Consider the following 24,649-nt stretch of genomic DNA (forward strand, 5'->3'; position numbering starts at 1 on the left):
GTTCCGCCTCCTACATATGCGATGACATCACCTGATTTAAACATCTCTAGAGACTAGATCTCTCTCTTCATTACTCAATGCCTAGGTTTACCTCCAATGTACTCACATCCTACCTTACCTTTGTCTGTACACTATGCCTTGAATCTATGCTATCGTGCCCAGAAACCTGCTCCTTTTACTCTCTGTTCTGAACGTGCTAGACGGCCAGTTCGTAGTCTTTAGCCGTACCCTTATCCTACTTCTCCTCTGTTCCTCTGGTGATGTGGAGGTTAATCCAGGTCCTGCAAATCAAAATCAAATGAAATGTATTTATATAGCCCTTCGTACATCAGCTGATATCTCAAAGTGCTGTACAGAAACCCAGCCTAAAACCCCAAACAGCAAGCGATGCAGGTGTAGAAGCTCGGTGGCTAGGAAAAACGCCCTAGAAAGGCCAAAACCTAGGAAGAAACCTAGAGAGGAACCAGGCTATGTGAGGTGGCCAGTCCTCTTCTGGCTGTGCCAGGTGGAGATTATAACAGAACATGGCCAAGATGTTCAAATGTTCATAAATGACCAGCATGGTCAAATAATAATAATCACAGGCAGAACAGTTGAATCTGGAGCAGCAGCACGGCCAGGTGGACTGGGGACAGCAAGGAGTCATCATGTCAGGTAGTCCTGAGGCATGGTCCTAGGGCTCAGGTCCTCAGAGAGAGAAAGAAAGAAAGAGAGAGAGCATACTTAAATTCACACAGGACACCGGATAGGACAGGAGAAGTACTCCAGATATAACAAACTGACCCTAGCCCCCCGACACATAAACTACTGCAGCATAAATACTGGAGTCTGAGACAGGAGGGGTCAGGAGACACTGTGGCCCCATCCGATGACACCCCCGGACAGGGCCAAACAGGAAGGATGCAGTGCCTAGCTCCACTCCCACCCCCCAGCTGCTCTCATTTGTTGACTTCTGTAAACGTAAAAGCCTTGGTTTCATGCATGTTAACATTAGAAGCCTACTCCCTAAGTTTGTTTTACTCACTGCTTTAGCACACTCTGCCAACCTAGATGTCTTAGCTGTGTCTGAATCCTGGCTTAGGAAAACCACCAAAAACCCTGAAATCTCCATTGCTAGCTATAACGTTTTCCGCCAAGATAGAACTGCCAAAGGTTGCAGTGTTGCAATTTACTGCAAAGATAACCTGCAGAGTTCTGTATTACTTTCTAAGTCTGTATCCAAACAATTTGAGCTTCTACTTCTAAAAATGCACCTTTCCAGAAACAAGTCTCTCACTGTTGCCGCTTGCTACAGACCTCCCTCTGCCCCCAGCTGTGTCCTCGATACTTTATGTGAACTGATTGCCCCCCATCTATCTTCTGAGCTCGTGCTACTAGGTGACCTAAACTGGGACATGCTTAACACCCCGGCCATCCTACAAACTAAGCTTGATGCCCTCAATCTCACACAAATTATCAATGAACCTACCAGGTACAACCCCAAATCAGTAAACACGGGCAACCTCATAGATGTCATCCAAATACACCTCTGCTGTTTTCAATCAAGATCTCAGCGATCACTGCCTCATTGCCTGCATCCGTAATGGGTCTGCGACCAAACGACCACCCCTCATCACTGTCAAACGCTCCCTGAAACACTTCTGCGAGCAGGCCTTTCTAATTGACCTGGCCGGGGTATCCTGGAATGACTTTGACCTCATCCCGTCAGTAGATGATGCCTGGCTATTCTTTAAAAATGCCTTCCTCACCATCTTAAATAAGCATGTCCCTCTCAAAAAATGTTGAACTAGGAATAGATATAGTCCTTGGTTCACGCCAGACCTGTCTGCCCTTGACCAGCACAAAAACATCCTGTGGCGTTCTGCATTAGCATCGAATAGCCCCCGTGATATGCACATTTTCAGGGAAGTTAGGAACAAATATACACAGGCAGTTAGAAAAGCTAAGGCAAGCTTTTTCAAACAGAAATTTGCATCCTGTAGCACAAACTCAAAAAAGTTCTGGGACACTAAAGTCCATGGAGAATAAGAGCACCTCCTCCTAGCTGCCCACTGCTCTGAGGCTAGGAAACATTGTCACCACCGATAAATGCGCTATAATTGAGAATTTCAATAAGCATTTCTCTACGGCTGGCCATGCTTTCCACATCGGTCAACTGCCCGGCACCTTCCACAGCAACCCGCCAAAGCCCCCACCATTTCTCCTTTACCCAAATCCAGATAGCCGATGTTCTGAAAGAGCTGCAAAATCTGGACTCCTACAAATCAGCTGGGCTAGACAATCTGGACCCTCTCTTTCTAAAATGATCTGCCAAAATTGTTGCAACCCCTATTACTAGCCTGTTCAACCTCTCTTTCGTATCGTCTGAGATTCCCAAAGATTGGAAAGCTGCCGCGGTTATCCCCCTCTTCAAAGGGGGTGACACTCGAGACCCAAACTGCTACAGACCTATATCTATCCTACCCTGTCTTTCTAAGGTGTTTGAAAGCCAAGTTAACAAACAGATTACTGACCTTTTCGAATCCCACCATACCTTCTCTGCTATGCAATCTGGTTTCAGAGCTGGTCATGGGTGCACCTCCGCCACACTCAAGGTTCTAAATGACATCATAACCGCCATCGATAAGAGACATTACTGTGCAGCCGTATTCATCGACCTAGCCAAGGCTTTCGACTCTGTCAGTCACAACATTCTTATTGGCAGACTCGACAGCCTTGGTTTCTCAAATGATTGCCTCACCTGGTTTACCAACTACTTCTCTGATAGAGTTCAGTGTGTCAAATCGGAGGGCCTGTTGTCTGGACCTCTGACAGTCTCTATGGGTGTGCCACAGGGTTCAATTCTCGGGCCGACTCTCTTTTCTGTATACATCAATGATGTTGCTCTTGCTGCTGGTGATTCTCTGATCCACCTCTACGCAGACGACACCATTCTGTATACTTCTGGCCCCTCCTTGGACACTGTTAACTAACCTCCAGACGAGCTTCAATGCCATACAACTCTCCTTCCGTGGCCTCCAACTGCTTTTAAACGCAAGTAAAACTAAATGCATGCTTTTCAATCGATCGCTGCCCGCACCTGCTCGCCCGTCCAGCATCCCTACTCTGGACGGCTCTGACTTAGAATACGTGGACAACTACAAACACCCGGGTGTCTGGTTAGACTGTAAACTCTCCTTCCAGACTCACATTAAGCATCTCCAATCCTAAATTAAATCTAGAATCGGCTTCCTATATCGCAACAAATCATCCTTCACTCATGCTGCCAAACATACCCTCGTAAAACTGACCGTCCTACCGATCCTCGACTTCGGTGATGTCATCTATAAAATAGCCTCACACTCCACTCAACAAACTGGATGCAGTCTATCACAGTGCCATTCGTTTTGTCACCAAAGCCCCATACACTACCCACCATTGCGACCTGTACGCTCTCGTTGGTTGGCCCTCGCTTCATACACGTCGCCAAACCCACTGGCTACAGGTTATCTACAAGTCTCTGCTAGGTAAAGCCCCGCCTTATCTCAGCTCACTGGTCACCATAGCAGCACCCACCCGTAGCACGCGCTCCAGCAGGTATATCTCACTGGTCACCCCCAAAGCCAATTCCTCCTTTGGTCGTCTTTCCTTCCAGTTCTCTGCTGCCCATGACTGGAAAAAATTGCAAAAATCTCTGAAGCTGGAGACTCACATCTCCCTCACTAGCTTTAAGTACCAGCTGTCAGAGCAGTTTACAGATCACTGCACCTGTACTTAGCCCATCTGTAAACAGCCCATCTATCTACCTACCTCATCCCCATACTGGTATTTATTTATTTATTTATTTATTTTGATCCTTTGCACCTCAGTATCTCTACCTGCACATTCATCTTCTGCCGATCTACCATTCCAGTGTTTAATTGTTATATTGTAATTACTTCGCCACCATGGCCTATTTATTTCCTTAACTTACCTCATTTGCACTCACTGTATATATACTTTTTGTTTTCTTTTGTTCTACTGTATTATTGACTGTATGTTTTGTTTATTCCATGTGTAACTCTGGGTTGTTGTATGTGTCGAATTGCTACATTTTATCTTGGCCAGGTCGCAGTTGCAAACTTGTTCTCAATTAGCCTACCTGGTTAAATAAAGGTGAAATAACAAAATATAAAAAAAGAGATACTGGGGCGCAGGAGGGTAAGTAACAATATGGGGATGAGGTAGTTGGGTGTGCCATTTACAGACAGATTAGCTGTGTACAGGTACTGTGACCGGTAAGCTGCTCTGACAGCTGATGCTGAAATTTAGAGAGGGAGATATAAGACTCCAGCTTCAGAGATTAATAATGATGTTTACATATCTTGCACTACTCATCCCAGATGTATAATACTGTATTTTATACTATCTATTGCATCTCGTCTATGGCGTTCGGTCGTGGCCCATCCATATATTTATATGTACATATTCTTATTCCATCCCTTTACTTAAATTTGTGTGTATTAGGTACTTGTTGTGGGATTGTTAAGATTACTTGTTGATATTGCTGCACTGTCGGAACTAGAAGCACAAGCATTTCGCTACACTCACAATAACATCTGCTAACCATGTGTATGTGACCAATAACATCTGCTAACCATGTGTATGTGACCAATAACATCTGCTAACCATGTGTATGTGACCAATAACATCTGCTAACCATGTGTATGTGACCAATAACATCTGCTAACCGTGTGTATGTGACCAATAACATCTGCTAACCATGTGTATGTGACCAATAACATCTGCTAACCATGTGTATGTGACCAATAACATCTGCTGACTATGTGAATGTGACCAATAACATCTGCTAACCATGTGTATGTGACCAATAACATCTGCTGACTATGTGAATGTGACCAATAACATCTGCTAACCATGTGTATGTGACCAATAACATCTGCTGACCATGTGAATGTGACCAATAACATCTGCTGACCATGTGTATGTGACCGATAACATCTGCTAACCATGTGACCATTAACATCTGCTAACCATGTGCATGTGACCATTAACATCTGCTAACCATGTGTATGTGACCAATAACATTTTATTTGTTCCTCCTCTTCCTCCTCCAAGCCAACTGAGATATGAATCATCTTCTAATAGTGTGTTTCTGTTCTCCACCGACCACTGAGTAACGGATAGGTAGAGGGGATGTTCAGAGAGAAGTGCAGAGTAATCCCTCCCAAAGCCTGGCTTCAAATTAGATTGAGATGGGATCAGTGAAACTGGAGTTTGAAGTTAAGGTGTTATTCCTCTAGGCCTTTGGTAGGGTGTAAGAAGGCTTGCCTGGGGACTCCTGTGTTTGTACTGTGTGTTTATAAAGCCTAGAGTCACTGTGGCAGACTCAGATCTCCACTCTCTGTTTTCACACACACACTGTGCCCTCCCTCTCTCCAGTACACTGATCTGATTGTAAACAGATGCTTTAGTGAAAGCCATGACACAAGTCCTTCTGCCCCGCTGACTTCTCCCACAATGACGCACAGGAAAAAGCTATCATTCTAATCCTCTGTTTTATATTTCCAACCACTGTTCTTGCTCTCTCTCTCTCGCTCTTCCTTCTCTTCTCTCTGCTTCCCCAGCCAGGGGCTTACACTGTCAGTATCTAGGTGGTTTCTTGGAATGGAATCATTTGGGCTGTTTGTTTTAGAGACGTTTGGTTTACTCTTCCTAGTTTCCCCTCACATTGTCTTCCCCTTCTTTTATGAGCTTTTGACTTGCGTCTCTCTGTGTTGTATGTCCTGAACCTCAGTCTAAGTTAGACTCTGCGTGGTATTCTCTGGCTTCATCCCAAATGGCACCTGGTTCCCTACATAGTGCTCTACTTGAAAAATATCCTTATGAGACCTGGTCAAACATGGTTCAGTTAATTGGGACCTATTCTTAGTGATGGCTGATTGTGTTTGTTAAAGGAGGTCTAGCGTCATGTTGAAGTACCTTGCCCTGCACTCTCTTCTAGCTGTGGTGCTCTGCCCCTGTCTACTGTTGCTGCTGTAGCTGGGATTTACATCTAGTGGATCTGTGATGGTGAGCGGGACACAGGCCTGGGGGGCATTGGGTTAGTAGGAACCTGAAAGCCAGGAGGTTTTCCCTGTTTATACTCTGTCTCACATGACTCCATCAATGATTGGTTAATCACCTGACCAGAGAGGCACATGGATCGCTCTCATACAGTTCTGTCTGTATCAGTCCTGTCAGGTGGGGGGTAAAGATAATGATTACATATGATAGGACAATAAATGATTGAGGGTTCTCCCCAATTTTGTATAAAAAAAAATGTTTTTAAACTTTTTGTTGTCATACTAGATTGCAGGAAAAGGCAGTCAGTAACAGTTGTTCAAAAACTCAGCAGCACTGCCTTGTTAAAGAGGAGAACCCTGTGATTGCTGAAGACCCTAAGCACAAATCATCGCTAATGAGCCTTATTTTGATGTCAACTCCACTTTTAGTTTGAGTAGGATGAAATTGATTGGTTGTGGCACGGCTTTACACTGCAATATAATATTTAGACATCTGCAGCAGTATTATTGGTGTGGCTCAGTGATTAGTGTTTTTGCTAATCTTACTGCTGTAATAGTGATTTTGTGCCCAGCCAGTGTGAGGGGAAACGCCACTCAGGAGCACATAGCTACCATAATGACGGTGTCTCAGTCCATTGAGCACGCCTCAATCTACAGGGCAGCGAGGGAGCAGTGCACTGTTAGTCATCTAGGACCGTTCCACCTTTTCTTTCTGTTTACCTCTTGAAGTGATGTCTCTCTTTCTGTCATTAGACTCCCTGCATGACTGCTCCCAGACAGACATAAACACTATCTACTGCCGATGGGATGCCTTTATTCCAGCCTTCACCTCCTCCTGTCTTCCCATACCACTTCTCGTCCTCCACTATTCATGCCTCAATTGTTTTACCCTGCTGATGTGTGTGTAATGGACCACAACCACTTTTGTGTGCAAGCAGAGCAAGTATGAAGTTCTTGTTCCCTTTGACATACTGGGAAATACATCTTAATGCATATCTTTTAACCACAAGGGTTGTTTGCTTACTTTTTTAAAAACTTTTGTTCGTTTGGACTAAAGATCTAACGTTAAAAAAACATACTGATGAGCTAGTTAAAAGAGCTAAGATTTAAAGTGGGTTTATTTTTTAGAAATAGATCTTGCCTCTCCTTGAACAGCAGGAAGCAGATTGTGCAGTCAACTTTCCTGCCAGTTTTTGACTATGGCTGGACCTCACTAAAGTCCCTTAAATCACTTCATTACTCCCTTCTTGTTTACAAAGCTCTGTTCCACAAGCTTCCAACATACCTCACTGCCCTGTTGAAATAGAAAAACACAAGATATCAGACCCGTTCGCAGGGTTTGTTAACTCTTGAAGTCACAATACTTTACAAAACAAATTCCACCTGGGTTCCCTGGTGCCGATAGGACCCGTTTTTAAAACTCTGTTAAATGAGTTCACTGAAGTGTGCAATTGTTTCAGTTGACTATTATAACTTGTAATAACCTGATGTTGTGTATTTTTAGCTGTCTTCTAGTTTCTCTTGAAGTTGTTGTATAGAGGACATTTGTGTCCTCAGGGCACCATTGCCCACAGTCTCTATTGGGCCCTGATTTAGATACATCATTTGTAACATTTTGAGGGTTAACTTGTGTTCTTGTTTTGAATGTGTTTAATTTGATGCTTCTGTTTATGTATTGGACATCTTCAACATATCCTGCCGAATAAAGATGTCTGTGTCACTATTTTTCACCAGGGCTCTGTGGGTCTGGTCTAAAGTAGTGCACAATATAGAGGAATCGTTTGTGTTCTGGTATTCCACCATAACTCTTCAATCCTGTTCTTCTCCTCCACCTTTTAGACATTCCAGACCAGGTGATCCGGGTGTACAAGGCTGACCAGCAGAGCTGTTACATCATCATCAGTAAGGACACCACGGCCAAGGACGTGGTCAGTCATGTGGTCAACGAGTTTGGCCTTATCGCAGCCCCGGAGACCTACTCCCTCTGTGAGGTGTCTGTCAGTTCCGAGGGCGTCCTCAAACAACGCAGGCTACCTGACCAGCTCGCTAAGCTGGCTGACCGCATCCAGCTCAATGGCAGGTAAGAAAAATACAGTTCTAGGATCAGATTATCCCACTCCAATCCTAACGATCAACCATTAGGGGGATAGAAAATGGGAGAGGATGATCTGACCCTGTATCAGTGGTTTGATGCAACGTCTTCCACCTTGGTTCCCCTCAGGTCTGAAAATGGGTTAGATTGTAGTGAGACAGGGAGGGACAGCATTGCCTCTCCATCTCCCCTAATTCCCTCCTACCCTTGGCTTCTTCCTTCCCTCTCAGAGCACCTCAGCTAAAATGGCTGCCTCTGTCCCCCCCTGCTCCTCTCTGTCCCCCCTGCTCCTCTCTGTCCCCCCTGCTCCTCTCTGTCCCCCCTGCTCCTCTCTGTCCCCCCCTGCTCCTCTCTGTCCCCCCCGGCTCCTCTCTGTCCCCCCCGGCTCCTCTCTGTCCCCCCCGGCTCCTCTCTGTCCCCCCCTGCTCCTCTCTGTCCCCCCCGGCTCCTCTCTGTCCCCCCCTGCTATAGACACATTATGGCTCCATTAAACACCACTAGTCCAATGTGCTGCTCTTGGACGCTCTCCCAGAAAAGGGCATCAGGCCAAAATGTCTCACCCACCCAGGGAGAAATGTATGGCTAAAATGTCTCACCCACCCAGGGAGAAATGTATGGCTAAAATGTCTCACCCACCCAGGGAGAAATGTATGGCTAAAATGTCACAGCACTGTTGGGGCCAGGACCACTCTGGCCAGCATTTTAATGCTGCTGCCCTGTTGGCGTTGACCAGGGATATACAGTGCCTTGCGAAAGTATTCGGCCCCCTTGAACTTTGCGACCTTTTGCCACATACTACACATTCAGGCTTCAAACATAAAGATATAAAACTGTATTTTTTTGTGAAGAATCAACAACAAGTGGGACACAATCATGAAGTGGAACGACATTTATTGGATATTTCAAACTTTTTTAACAAATCAAAAACTGAAAAATTGGGCGTGCAAAATTATTCAGCCCCTTTACTTTCAGTGCAGCATACTCTCTCCAGAAGTTCAGTGAGGATCTCTGAATGATCCAATGTTGACCTAAATGACTAATGATGATAAATACAATCCACCTGTGTGTAATCAAGTCTCCGTATAAATGCACCTACACTGTGATAGTCTCAGAGGTCCGTTAAAAGCGCAGAGAGCATCATGAAGAACAAGGAACACACCAGGCAGGTCCGAGATACTGTTGTGAAGAAGTTTAAAGCCGGATTTGGATACAAAAAGATTTCCCAAGCTTTAAACATCCCAAGAAGCACTGTGCAAGCGATACTATTGAAATGGAAGGAGTATCAGACCACTGCAAATCTACCAAGACCTGGCCGTCCCTCTAAACTTTCAGCTCATACAAGGAGAAGACTGATCAGAGATGCAGCCAAGAGGCCCATGATCACTCTGGATGAACTGCAGAGATCTACAGCTGAGGTGGGAGACTCTGTCCATAGGACAACAATCAGTCGTATATTGCACAAATCTGGCCTTTATGGAAGAGTGGCAAGAAAGAAATTTCTTAAAGATATCCATAAAAAGTGTTGTTTAAAGTTTGCCACAAGCCACCTGGGAGACACACCAAACATGTGGAAGAAGGTGCTCTGGTCAGATGAAACCAAAATTGAACTTTTTGGCAACAATGCAAAACGTTATGTTTGGCGTAAAAGCAACACAGCTGAACACACCATCCCCACTGTCAAACATGGTGGTGGCAGCATCATGGTTTGGGCCTGCTTTTCTTCAGCATGGACAGGGAAGATGGTTAAAATTGATGGGAAGATGGATGGAGCCAAATACAGGACCATTCTGGAAGAAAACCTGATGGAGTCTGCAAAAGACCTGAGACTGGGACGGAGATTTGTCTTCCAACAAGACAATGATCCAAAACATAAAGCAAAATATACAATGGAATGGTTCAAAAATAAACATATCCAGGTGTTAGAATGGCCAAGTCAAAGTCCAGACCTGAATCCAATCGAGAATCTGTGGAAAGAACTGAAAACTGCTGTTCACAAATGCTCTCCATCCAACCTCACTGAGCTCGAGCTGTTTTGCAAGGAGGAATGGGAAAAAAATTCAGTCTCTCGATGTGCAAAACTGATAGAGACATACCCCAAGCGACTTACAGCTGTAATCGCAGCAAAAGGTGGCGCTACAAAGTATTAACTTAAGGGGGCTGAATAATTTTGCACGCCCAATTTTTCAGTTTTTGATTTGTTAAAGTTTGAAATATCCAATAAATGTCGTTCCACTTCATGATTGTGTCCCACTTGTTGTTGATTCTTCACAAAAAAATACAGTTTTATATCTTTATGTTTGAAGCCTGAAATGTGGCAAAAGGTCGCAAAGTTCAAGGGGGCCGAATACTTTCGCAAGGCACTGTACATAATATACCAGGGATATACATGGGATATACATAATATACACACAATACATACAATGAATGGTGGTATTTTGGTTATACATTTTCTAATGATGATTTTAATAATGACTCATTTGTCATTAAATGTTATCTGCTTTGTAATCAACACAATGTGTTCTGATGTCTGTCTGGTATTATCCTCAGTACACGACTAACCCCTAGTATCTGGTCTCCCCGTCCCCAGGTACTACCTGAAGAACAACATGGAGACAGAGACGTTGTGTTCAGACGATGACGCCCAGGAGCTGCTGAAGGAGAGTCACATCACCCTGCTCCAGCTCAGCACCGTGGAGGTGTGTGTTTATTAGGGCTTGTGTACAGAACTAGAACCATTCCTCTCTGTATGTATTAATAAAGTTGTTGTTGTTCAGGTGGCCGCCCAGCTCTCCATGAGGGACTTTGAGCTGTTCCGTAACATTGAGTCCACTCAGTACATAGACGACCTCTTCAAGCTGCTGGACTCCTCGGGGGGGCTTCAGCAGACACACCTCAAGCAGTTTGAGGAAGTCATCAACCAGGAGACCTTCTGGGTCGCCACGGAGATCCTGAGAGAGCCCAACACCATGAAGAGGATGAAGACCATCAAACACTTCATTAAGATCGCCCTGCACTGTAGAGAGTGCAAGAACTTCAACTCCATGTTCGCCATCATCAGGTGGGTTTATCCTGGCTTCCATTGTTGCGACCAGCATATGTTTAACCAGGCAAGTCAGTTGAGAACAAATTCTTAATTACAGTGACGGCCTACCAACATTCAGACCACTGTAGGGTTTGCCTGGCTAGAACCCAGGAGACCTGTCCCATACTCCCTGTTCTAGTCTCAATCTGGTTCCATTCATGCAGTTCATTCCATCAGTGTGCCCACAATCAAAATATCTATTCCTTCTACTTATTGCTTGTCAAAATGTACAGTTATTACATTTATGGTTTGTTATTTTGTTAGTTCAGCCTTCTATGGTTCGGCTTTGTATTGCTATATTGAGCTTCTGTTGCCCTGTTGTGCCATCAACCCTCAGGGAGCTGTGTGTGTGTTCCCTACTGTCTGTCCTCCAATGTGTAATGAGTCGTTCTCAATCCCACTGTAGATCAGTCATTTCCCTGGCTGGCTGACTGCCTGGAGATTCCACTTCAGAGCAGAGAACAATGAGGGGACTCATTCTAGAGCAGCGCTGCCAGGGGAGGGGGAGGGGGGAGAAGGAGGAAACGCAAGTCATAATTAGCATCTCTAAATGAAGCTGCTCTGAGGGCACACAGCCACAAGGCTACATAGAGAAAACAAACATTGAAGAATTATGGTTTTTGGATTGCATGTTTTGTTGTGAGTGAATGTGTGTACACTCAACCAAAAAGACTCCTTAATTATGATAATGTACATTCCCCAAAGTGGTGCACATTGCTTTCAGCTTTCACTTCTGTATTCCATGAAATGTGTCTCTGTACAGTGTGCATGTTGTGTCTGGGTGCTGGGCTGGACAGTGGAGTGGTCATCTGTCCGGCTAGCCCGGGGGATTTGGGGGGGCAATAGTTTAGTCTCTAGGCCCACGTCGTGATTTCAAAATTCAGCAGAGGGCAGCACAGATTTTCTTAACAACCGGTTTGTTTGTCCAAAGCCATTTCGGGCCAGAAAAACGGCAGTTAATTGAACTTATTATCAACACACTTTCTATCTAGTTTCAAACGTTCAAGAGTGGCCTAGTGTTTTTTTGTTGGTTTTTGCCATAATAATCTGAACCCTAACCCCTGAACTCTGACCCTCGTCTCCTTCCCTACAGTGGTCTGAATCTGGCTCCAATAGCTCGTCTCAGGTCGTCGTGGGAGAAGCTGCCCAGTAAGTACGATAAGCTGTTCCAGGACCTGCAGGACATCTTTGACCCATCCAGGAACATGGCCAAGTACCGCAATGTCCTGAGCAGCCAGAGCATGCAGCCTCCCATCATCCCCCTGTTCCCTGTCGTCAAGAAGGACCTCACCTTCCTACATGAAGGTATGGAGGCCTTACTCAGTGCCCGCCTAAAATGTCTTCCTCTTGTCCATTGTAAACATATCTGATTAATTGATTAAACCTTTATTTATACAGCTTTATCTGGTTACGATAACATCTATTTAGCAAGAGAGCACTGTAGCAATGATTATGGGCCTTGTTTTGACGAAAACGTCATGTTGAATTTGTGTTTTCTATGATGTTAGACCAGTATGCTCGTTGTGCTGTACTAGACTATATAACGTACATCATGCCTAACGCAGGCACTCATCAGACAATTAACTCTTCTTATGTCTATTAGCCACTAGCATTAGCATTCCAGACTTACTGTTTAACCCCTCACCTCGTCAAAATTGGTCTATATGGATAGGACCAAATTGTAATATTTCTAACAGAGGAACTTTAAAAAGCATATTCATGACCATCGCTCTTGAAAGAGAACACTGGAGAGAATGTTGTCAGACCAAAGGTGAGGACACAACTGACACACGACTGAATCCAAATTACACTGTTGATTTCATGTGAATTTAACGTTTACTGTACTTTTCACAGCATTTGTCAATAACGAAATCTGAAAATACTCTGGAAACGTTCAGTAACATAAGAATTTTCATTGACATTTTAGAGTACGCGCAAGATAAGAAAAAAGGATGACACGGGTTTGAGTGAGAAGTCTAGCTGCTGTTTCCAAGTGGCTACACACAGTTCCTAATGTCAATGCACCTTTATGACTCAACTGTATGGTGCTTTTGATACTGGAAATGACATGTGTTGTCAAATATGGGAATGTGAAGTGCACATTTGGACTTGGGTGTGTGTGGTCTGCCTGTATGACATCAGAGGTATTTATTACAGTCCTCAACGTCTCATCTTTCAGAACACATCGACTGTTCCCCAGTTTACAGTATTTCCATCTCAGACAACAAATGTGCAAAAGTAACCCAATTTAGCGGCAGGGATGGGGCGGCATCTTGTCGTTACTCTGTGTTGAAGTTTATAACGGCTGTTAGTCAAAACCCATACAACGCTGTGAAGCACAGAGCCAGACCTCTTCTGTCATGTGTAGCATGTTACTGTACAGCCACAACGTTCCAATTTAGAAGCTTATCAATAACAAAATCTGCATTTTTTTATTTATTCGTGTACAGGATGTCAGGGGCTATGAGTGGAAAATGCTTTCATACCATGTAGGGGTCATTGACAAGTTGTTTCTGCTCGGATTCCATATGGGCCTGGGTTTTCCACTTCCCCAAGCTCAACTGAAACAGTGGTCACTCTCAAGCTTACTCAAGAGGTTTTACTTCTCCTATCTCCTCCTTCTGTTTCCCTTTCTGCCATCCCATAATAAGAACAAGTTAGAACAGACACGGAGGTTTCTTGATTATACAAAGTAAAAAGTCCAAAAATGGTATAGTACTAAAACAGGAAACTGATCATTGTAATCACATGGTACCTCCACAGGGGAACCCATTGTAATCACATGGTACCTCCACAGGGGAACCCATTGTAATCACATGGTACCTCCACAGGGGAACCCATTGTAATCACATGGTACTAGCACAGGGGAACCCATTGTAATCACATGGTACTAGCACAGGGGAACCCATTGGAATCACATGGGAACCCATTGTAATCACATGGGAACCCATTGTAATCACATGGGAACCCATTGGAATCACATGGTACTAGCACAGGGGAACCCATTGTAATCACATGGTACTAGCACAGGGGAACCCATTGTAATCACATGGTACTAGCACAGGGGAACCCATTGTAATCACATGGTACTAGCACAGGGGAACCCATTGTAATCACATGGTACTAGCACGGGGGAACCCATTGTAATCACATGGTACTAGCACGGGGGAACCCATTGGAATCACATGGTACTAGCACGGGGGAACCCATTGGAATCACATGGGAACCCATTGGAATCACATGGTACTAGCACAGGGGAACCCATTGTAATCACATGGTACTAGCACAGGGGAACCCATTGTAATCACATGGTACTTGCACAGGGAAACCAATTGTAATCACATGGTACTAGCACAGGGGAACCCATTGGAATCACATGGTACTAGCACGGGGGAACCCATTGGAATCACATGGGAACCCATTGTAATCACATGGTACTAGCACGGGGGAACCCATTGTAATCACATGGTACTAGCACAGGGGAACCCATTGTAATCACATGGTACTAGCACAGGGGAACCCATTGTAATCACATGGTACTTGCACAGGGAAACCCATTGTAATCACATGGGAACCCATTGTAATCACATGGTACTAGCACGGGGGAACCCATTGGAATCACATGGGAACCAATCAATCAAATTTCAATCAAATTTATTTTATATAGCCCTTCGTACATCAGCTGATATCTCAAAGTGCTGTACAGAAACCCAGCCTAAAACCCCAAACAGCAAGCAATGCAGGTGAAGAAGCACGGTGGCTAGGAAAAACTCCCTAGAAAGGCCAAAACCTAGGAAGAAACCTAGAGAGGAACCAGGCTATGTGGGGTGGCCAGTCCTCTTCTGGCTGTGCCGGGTGGAGATTATAACAAAACATGGTCAAGATGTTCAAATGTTCATAAATGACCAGCATGGTCGAATAATAATAAGGCAGAATAGTTGAAACTGGAGCAGCAGCACAGTCAGGTGGACTGGGGACAGCAAGGAGTCATCATGTCAGGTATTCCTGGGGCATGGTCCTAGGGCTCAGGTCCTCCGAGAGAGAGAAAGAAAGAGAGAATTAGAGAGAGCATATGTGGGATGGCCAGTCCTCTTCTGGCTGTGCCGGGTGGAGATTATAACAGAACATGGCCAAGATGTTCAAATGTTCATAAATGATCAGCATGGTCGAATAATAATAAGGCAGAACAGTTGAAACTGGAGCAGCAGCACAGCCAGGTGGACTGGGGACAGCAAGGAGTCATCATGTCAGGTAGTCCTGGGGCATGGTCCTAGGGCTCAGGTCCTCCGAGAGAGAGAAAGAGAGAAGGAGAGAATTAGAGAACGCACACTTAGATTCACACAGGACACCGAATAGGACAGGAGAAGTACTCCAGATATAACAAACTGACCCTAGCCCCCCGACACATAAACTACTGCAGCATAAATACTGGAGGCTGAGACACCCATTGGAATCACATGGTACTAGCACAGGGGAACCCATTGTAATCACATGGTACTAGCACGGGGAAACCAATTGTAATCACATGGTACTAGCACAGGGGAACCCATTGGAATCACATGGTACTAGCACGGGGGAACCCATTGGAATCACATGGGAACCCATTGTAATCACATGGTACTAGCACGGGGGAACCCATTGTAATCACATGGTACTAGCACAGGGGAACCCATTGTAATCACATGGTACTAGCACAGGGGAACCCATTGTAATCACATGGTACTTGCACAGGGAAACCCATTGTAATCACATGGTACTAGCACAGGGGAACCCATTGGAATCACATGGTACTAGCACGGGGGAACCCATTGGAATCACATGGGAACCCATTGTAATCACATGGTACTAGCACGGGGGAACCCATTGGAATCACATGGGAACCCATTGTAATCACATGGTACTAGCACGGGGGAACCCATTGTAATCACATGGTACTTGCAGGGGGGAATCCATTGGAATCACATGGTACTAGCAGGGGGGAACCCATTGTGATCACATGGTACTAGCAGTGGTGTAGTCTCTGGATAATGGTGTGAGAAGTAAATCAGTTGCTCCCACCTAAAGTGAAAAGCTGTGAGAACACATCAACAGCTCCACAGTAAGTGACACACTCCCTTGTAGGTCAGAAACCAGCGCTCGCCTCCTTAAATCCAGCCTAATTAAACAGGTTGAAGAAATCATTGTTTGAGAGTTGACCTGTTGCGTGGTTACATATCTCCAGCCCTATCCCCCAGATTTACCAAATCAAGTGGTGGGGGTGAACGCTGTCGTCTCCCTTTAATGAGGTTAAAGAAAAGCTCAATGACTGATTGATTGTTTCCCCCACAGGTAATGACTCTCACGTAGACGGCCTGGTGAATTTTGAAAAGCTAAGGATGATTGCTAAGGAGATCCGTCATGTGGTCCGTATGACCTCCTCCAACATGGACCCAGCTCTCATGTTTAGACAGAGGTGGGTACTCTCTCCCTTGGCCTTATACTTAACCACAGACTTAGGTTCTGTTTTGCCTTTTAAATCCTATTGATATAGATTACATGGACTCTGGTGACCTGATCCTAGACCAACACTCCTACTCTGAGACGCTTTATGAATATAGACCCTCCCCCAATCCGAACCTTGAAGGCATAGAGCAAGAGTTCATGGTAAGTAGATAACGGGCTTAATTGCCAAACTATGGCTCTATACCTTTACCCATTAGGGGGATGGCATAATGTCTGATCATCAGTGGTTTGAGATGACATCTGCCTATTCTCTCTCTGCCCCCATATGGTGTCCTTAAGTCCAGCTTGTCACAGACGGTGCATGCCTGCCCTGTTCAGACTTCGTCCACACCAAGCAGCAACACTGCTCCCTTCAGACTCCCTCCACAATCTAGAGTAACGCCGGAGGGGATGGCCACCGTTTTACGGGCTCCTTACCAACTGTGCTATTTTGTTAGTTTTTTTGCTTTGTTTGTAACTTATTTTTTAACGTATTTTGCACATAGTGTTGCTGCTACCGTCTCTTAGGACCAAAAATAACTTCTGGACATCAGAACAGCGATTACTCACCTCAAACTGGACAAAGTTTTATTTATTAACGAGTCCGACGCGAAGGATATACTGCTTACTCTGAAACGGGCCCATATCCCCATAATTTGCGTGAAGAAAAGACCGAGAAAAGAGGGGCGGAGGTCAGGCTGCCTTCTGAGAATTCATAGGCGAGTGAGTAAACCTCCACTGCCATCCATTCTATTGGCCATCGTGCAATCATTGGAAAACAAACGGATGATATACGATCAAGATTCTACCAACGGGACATTAAAAACATTAAAAACTGTATCTTATGTTTCAATGAATGGATATTCCATTCATCTGTAGGACAGAGAAGCTACGTCTGGTAAGACGAGGGGTGGGGGTGTGTGTTTGTCAGCTGGTGCGCGATGTCTAATATTAAGTAAGTCTCGAGGTATTGCTCACCTGACGTAGAGTACCTTATGATAAGCTGTAGACCACACTATCTACCAAGAGAGTTCTCATCTATATTATTCGTTGCTATCTATTTACCAGCACCACACCGATGCTGGCACTAAGACCGCACTCAACCAGCTGTATAAGTCCATAAGTAAACAAGAAAATGCTCATCCAGAAGCGGCACTCCTAGTGGCCGGGGACTTTAATGCAGGCACACACAGAGACTCATACAAAGCTCTCCCTCGCCCTCCATTTGACAAATCTGACTATAATTATACAGTGCCTTGCGAAAGTATTCGGCCCCCTTGAACTTTGCGACCTTTTGCCACATTTCAGGCTTCAAACATAAACTCCCAATTTTTCAGTTTTTGATTTGTTAAAAAAGTTTGAAATATCCAATAAATGTCGTTCCACTTCATGATTGTGTCCCACTTGTTGTTGATTCTTCACAAAAAAATACATTTTTATATCTTTATGTTTGAAGCCTGAAATGTGGCAAAAGGTCGCAAAGTTCAAGGGGGCCGAATACTTTCGCAAGGCACTATATCCTCTTCATTCTTGCTTACAAGCAAAAACTAAAGTGACTAGTGACTCGCTCAATACGGAAGGGTTCAGATGACGCGGATGCTAAGCTACAGGACTGTTTTGCTAGCACAGACTGGAATATGTTCCAGTTTTCATCCAATGGCAATGAGGAGTATACCACGTCAGTCATCGACTTCATAAGTGCATCGACCATGTCGTCCCCACAGTCACCATACAAACATATCCCAACCAGAAGCCATGGATTACAGGCAACATCCGCATCGAGCTAAAGGCTAGAGCTGCCGCTTTCAAGGAGAAGGACACTAATCCGGACGCTTAAAAGAAATCCCGCTACGCCCTCAGACGAACCATCAAACAGACAAAGCGTCAATACAGGATTAAGATTGAATCCTACTACACCGGCTCTGACACTCTATTACGGACTACAAAGTGAAACCCAACCACGAGCTGCCCAGTGACGTAGCCTACCAGATGAGCTAAATGCCTTTTTATAATCGCTTCAAGGGAAGCAACACTGAAGCATGCATGAGAGCACCAGCTGTTCCGGACAACTGTGTGATAATGCTCTCGGTAGCCAATGTTTTATTTATTTTTTTATTTCACCTTTATTTAACCAGGTAGGCTAGTTGAGAACAAGTTCTCATTTGCAACTGCGACCTGGCCAAGATAAAGCATAGCAGTATGAGCAGACAACACAGAGTTACACATGGAGTAAACAATTAACAAGTCAATAACACAGTAGAAAACAAAGGGGGAGTCTATATACAATGTGTGCAAAAGGCATGAGGTAGGCGAATAATTACAATTTTGCAGATTAACACTGGAGTGATAAATGATCAGATGGTCATGTACAGGTAGAGATATTGGTGTGCAAAAGAGCAGAAAAATAAATAAATAAAAACAGTATGGGGATGAGGTAGGTGAAAATGGGTGGGCTATTTACCAATAGACTATGTACAGCTGCAGCGATCGGTTAGCTGCTCAGATAGCTGATGTTTGAAGTTGGTGAGGGAGATAAAAGTCTCCAACTTCAGCGATTTTTGCAATTCGTTCCAGTCACAGGCAGCAGAGTACTGGAACGAAAGGCGGCCAAATGAGGTGTTGGCTTTAGGGATGATCAGTGAGATACACCTGCTGGAGCGCGTGCTACGGATGGGTGTTGCCATCGTGACCAGTGAGCTGAGATAAGGCGGAGCTTTACCTAGCATGGACTTGTAGATGACCTGGAGCCAGTGGGTCTGGCGACGAATATGTAGCGAGGGCCAGCCGACTAGCGCATACAAGTCGCAGTGGTGGGTGGTATAAGGTGCTTTAGTGACAAAACGGATGGCACTGTGATAGACTGCATCCAGTTTGCTGAGTAGAGTGTTGGAAGCCATTTTGTAGATGACATCGCCGAAGTCGAGGATCGGTAGGATAGTCAGTTTTACTAGGGTAAGCTTGGCGGCGTGAGTGAAGGAGGCTTTGTTGCGGAATAGAAAGCCGACTCTTGATTTGATTTTCGATTGGAGATGTTTGATATGAGTCTGGAAGGAGAGTTTGCAGTCTAGCCAGACACCTAGGTACTTATAGATGTCCACATATTCTAGGTCGGAACCATCCAGGGTGGTGATGCTAGGCGGGCATGCGGGTGCAGGCAGCGATCGGTTGAAAAGCATGCATTTGGTTTTACTAGCGTTTAAGAGCAGTCGGAGGCCACGGAAGGAGTGTTGTATGGCATTGAAGCTTGTTTGGAGGTTAGATAGCACAGTGTCCAATGACGGGCCGAAAGTATATAGAATGGTGTCGTCTGCGTAGAGGTGGATCAGGGAATCGCCCGCAGCAAGAGCAACATCATTGATGTATACAGAGAAAAGAGTCTGCCCGAGAATTGAACCCTGTGGCACCCCCATAGAGACTGCCAGAGGACCGGACAGCATGCCCTCCGATTTGACACACTGAACTCTGTCTGCAAAGTAATTGGTGAACCAGGCAAGGCAGTCATCCGAAAAACCGAGGCTACTGAGTCTGCCGATAAGAATATGGTGATTGACAGAGTCGAAAGCCTTGGCAAGGTCGATGAAGACGGCTGCACAGTACTGTCTTTTATCGATGGCGGTTATGATATCGTTTAGCACCTTGAGTGTGGCTGAGGTGCACCCGTGACCGGCTCGGAAACCAGATTGCACAGCGGAGAAGGTACAGTGGGATTCGAGATGGTCAGTGACCTGTTTGTTGACTTGGCTTTCGAAGACCTTAGATAGGCAGGGCAGGATGGATATAGGTCTGTAACAGTTTGGGTCCAGGGTGTCTCCCCCTTTGAAGAGGGGGATGACTGCGGCAGCTTTCCAATCCTTGGGGATCTCAGGCGATATGAAAGAGAGGTTGAACAGGCTGGTAATAGGGGTTGCGACAATGGTGGCGGATAGTTTCAGAAATAGAGGGTCCAGATTGTCAAGCCCAGCTGATTTGTACGGGTCCAGGTTTTGCAGCTCTTTCAGAACATCTGCTATCTGGATTTGGGTAAAGGAGAACCTGGAGAGGCTTGGGCGAGGAGCAGCGGGGGGGGCGGGGCTGTTGGCCGTGGTTGAAGTAGCCAGGCGGAAGGCATGGCCAGCCGTTGAGAAATGCTCATTGAAGTTTTCGATAATCATGGATTTATCGGTGGTGACCGTGTTACCTAGCCTCAGTGCAGTGGGCAGCTGGGAGGAGGTGCTCTTGTTCTCCATTGACTTCACAGTGTCCCAGAACTTTTTGGAGTTGGAGCTACAGGATGCAAACTTCTGCCTGAAGAAGCTGGCCTTAGCTTTCCTGACTGACTGCGTGTATTGGTTCCGGACTTCCCTGAACAGTTGCATATCACGGGGACTATTCGATGCTATTGCAGTCCGCCAGAGGATGTTTTTGTGCTGGTCGAGGGCAGTCAGGTCTGGGGTGAACCAAGGGCTGTATCTGTTCTTAGTTCTGCATTTTTTGAACGGAGCATGCTTATCTAAAATGGTGAGGAAGTTACTTTTAAAGAATGACCAGGCATCCTCAACTGACGGGATGAGGTCAATGTCCTTCCAGGATACCCGGGCCAGGTCGATTAGAAAGGCCTGCTCACAGAAGTGTTTTAGGGAGCGTTTGACAGTGATGAGGGGTGGTCGTTTGACTGCGGCTCCGTAGCGGATACAGGCAATGAGGCAGTGATCGCTGAGATCCTGGTTGAAGACAGCGGAGGTGTATTTGGAGGGCCAGTTGGTCAGGATGACGTCTATGAGGGTGCCCTTGTTTACAGAGTTAGGGTTGTACCTGGTGGGTTCCTTGATGATTTGTGTGAGATTGAGGGCATCTAGCTTAGATTGTAGGACTGCCGGGGTGTTAAGCATATCCCAGTTTAGGTCACCTAACAGAACAAACTCTGAAACTAGATGGGGGGCGATCAATTCACAAATGGTGTCCAGGGCACAGCTGGGAGCTGAGGGAGGCCGGTAGCAGGCGGCAACAGTGAGAGACTTATTTCTGGAGAGAGTAATTTTCAAAATTAGTAGTTCGAACTGTTTGGGTATGGACCTGGAAAGTATGACATTACTTTGCAGGCTATCTCTGCAGTAGACTGCAACTCCTCCCCCTTTGGCAGTTCTATCTTGACGGAAGATGTTATAGTTGGGTATGGAAATCTGAATTTTTGGTGGCCTTCCTGAGCCAGGATTCAGACACAGCAAGGACATCAGGGTTAGCAGAGTGTGCTAGAGCAGTGAGTAAAACAAACTTAGGGAGGAGGCTCCTGATGTTGACATGCATGAAACCAAGGCTTTTTCGATCACAGAAGTCAACAAATGAGGGTGCCTGGGGACATGCAGGGCCTGGGTTTACCTCCACATCACCCGCGGAACAGAGAAGGAGTAGTATGAGAGTGCGGCTAAAGGCTATCAAAACTGGTCGCCTAGAGCGTTGGGGACAGAGAATAAGAGGAGCAGGTTTCTGGGCATGGTAGAATATATTCAGGGCATAATGCGCAGACAGGGGTATGGTGGGGTGCGGGTACAGCGGAGGTAAGCCCAGGCACTGGGTGATGATGAGAGAGGTTGTATCTCTGGACATGCTGGTTGTAATGGGTGAGGTCACCGCATGTGTGGGAGGTGGGACAAAGGAGTTATCAGGGGTATGAAGAGTGGAACTAGGGGCTCCATTGTGAACTAAAACAATGATAACTAACCTGAACAACAGTATACAAGGCATATTGACACTTGAGAGAGACATACAGCGAGGCATACAGTAATCACAGGTGTTGAGTTGGGAAAGCTAGCTAAACAGTAGGTGAGACAACAGCTAATCAGCTAGCACAACAACAGCAGGTAAAATGGCGTTGACTAGGCAACGGGGCCAACAGATAAAACAAACAAGCAGAATGGAGTACCGTGATTAATGGACAGTCCAGCGTGCATCAGCTATGTAGTCAAGAGATCAGTGTCCAGGGGGCAGCGGTGGATGGGGCAGGGAAGCTGGACTGGCGAGTGTTATCCAGGTTAAAAAAACTAACAATGACTAAATAGCTTGTAGCTAGTTAGCTGGTTAGCTTCTGAGGGTTCTTGAGTGTGTACTAAAAATTAAAAATAATAGCGATTCCGTATCAAGAACTTTAAACAGGTCAACAGACTTTAAACAGACTTTAAACAGGTCAACATTCACAAAGCGGCGGGGCCAGACAGATTACCAGGACGTGTACTCAAAGCATGTGCGGACCAACTGGCAAGTGTCTTCACTGACATTTTCAACCTCTCCCTGACCGAGTCTGTAATACCAACATGTTTCAAGCAGACCATCATAGTCCCTGTGCCCAAGGAAGCAAAGGTAACCTGCCTAAATAATTATCTCCTCGTAGCACTCCGGTCGCTAGCCATGAAGTGCTTTGAAAGGCTGGTCAGGGCTTACAGCAGCATTATCCCAGATACTCTATACCCACTTCAATTCACATACCGTCACAACAGATCCACAAATGAAGCAAACTCTATCGCACTCCACACTACCCTTTCCCACCTGGACAAAAGGAACATCTGTGTGAGAATGCTGTTCATTGACTACAGCACAGCGTTCAACACAGTAGTGCTCACAGAACTCATCACAATGCTAAGGACCCTGGGACTAAACATTTCCCTCTGCTACTGGATCCTGGACTTCCTGACAGGCCGCCCCCAGGTGGTAAGGGTAGGCAATAACATGTCTGCCATGCTGATCCTCAACACTGGGGCCCATCAGGGGTGCGTGCTTAGTGTTCTCCTGTACTCCCTGTTCACCCATGACTGCATGGCCATGGTAGTCGACAAAACGGTGGTAGTCCTGTTTTACCAACAACGATGAGACCGCCTATAGGGAGGAGGTCAGAGACCTGGCAGTGTGGTGCCAGGACAACAACCTCTCCCTTAATGTGAGCAAGACAAAGGAGCTGATCGTGGACTACAGGAGAAGGTGGGCTGAACAGGCCCCCATTAACATCGACGGGGCTGTAGTGGAGCAGGTTGAGATTTTCAAGTTCCTTGGTGTCCATATCTCCAACGAACTAGCATGGTCCAAACACACCAAGACATTCGTGAAGAGGGCACGACAAAACCTTTTCCCCCTCGGGAGACTGAAAAGATTTTGCATCGGTCCCCAGATCCTCAAAAAGTTCAACAGCTGCACCATCGAGAGTATCGTGACAGGTTGCATCACTGCCTGGTATGGCAACTTCTCGGTATCTGGCTGTCAGGCGCTACAGAGGGTAGTGTGTACGGCCCAGTACATCACTGGGGCCAAGCTTCCTGCCATCCAGGACCTACAGTTGAAGTCGGAAGTTTACATACACTTAGGTTGGAGTCAATTAAACTGGTTTTTCAACCACTCCACAAATGTCTTGTTTACAAACTAAAATTTTGGCAAGTCGGTTAGGACATCTACAAATTTTTCCAACAATTGTTTACAGACTGATTATTTCACTTATAATTCACTGTATCACAATTCCAGTGGGTCAGAAGTTTACATACACGAAGTTGACTGTGCCTTTAAACAGCTTGGAGAATTCCAGAAAATGATGGCAGGGCTTTAAAGCTTCTGTTATGTTAATTGACATAATTTGAGTCAATTGGAGGTTTAACTGTGGATGTATTTCAAGGCCTACCTTCAAACTCAGTGCCTCTTTGCTTGACATCATGGGAAAATCAAGACATATCAGCCAAGAACTCCACAAGTCTGGTTCATCCTTGGGAGCAATTTCCAAATGCCTGAAGGTACCATGTTCATCTGTACAAACAATAGTACGCAAGAATTAACACCATGGGACCACGCAGCCATCATACTGCTCAGGAAGGAGACATGTTCTGTCTCCTGGAGATTAACATACTTTGGTGCGAAAAGTGCAAATCAATCCCAGAACCACCGCAAAGGACCTTGTGAAGATGCTGGAGGAAACAAGTACAAAGTGTCTATATCCAC

General features: G+C 45.5%; 1 protein-coding gene across 27 annotated transcripts in view; it reads left to right on the top strand.

Annotated features, from left to right (window-relative positions):
• LOC110533377 (rap guanine nucleotide exchange factor 6) overlaps window positions 1-24,649 on the top strand; it is a 164,185-nt gene that overhangs the window by 116,199 nt on the left and 23,337 nt on the right. For all 27 annotated transcript variants that reach the window (XM_036989732.2, XM_036989735.2, XM_036989734.2 and 24 more), the window contains 5 exons: window positions 7,884-8,124; window positions 10,724-10,832; window positions 10,911-11,194; window positions 12,312-12,523; window positions 16,547-16,670. In XM_036989732.2, the coding sequence (XP_036845627.2) occupies window positions 7,884-8,124; window positions 10,724-10,832; window positions 10,911-11,194; window positions 12,312-12,523; window positions 16,547-16,670 (970 nt within the window). The remainder of the gene's footprint in view (window positions 1-7,883; window positions 8,125-10,723; window positions 10,833-10,910; window positions 11,195-12,311; window positions 12,524-16,546; window positions 16,671-24,649) is intronic.

This window comes from Oncorhynchus mykiss, chromosome 10, assembly GCF_057628025.1.
Source record: "Oncorhynchus mykiss isolate SJ-2025 chromosome 10, ASM5762802v1, whole genome shotgun sequence".
NCBI lineage: Eukaryota > Metazoa > Chordata > Actinopteri > Salmoniformes > Salmonidae > Oncorhynchus > Oncorhynchus mykiss.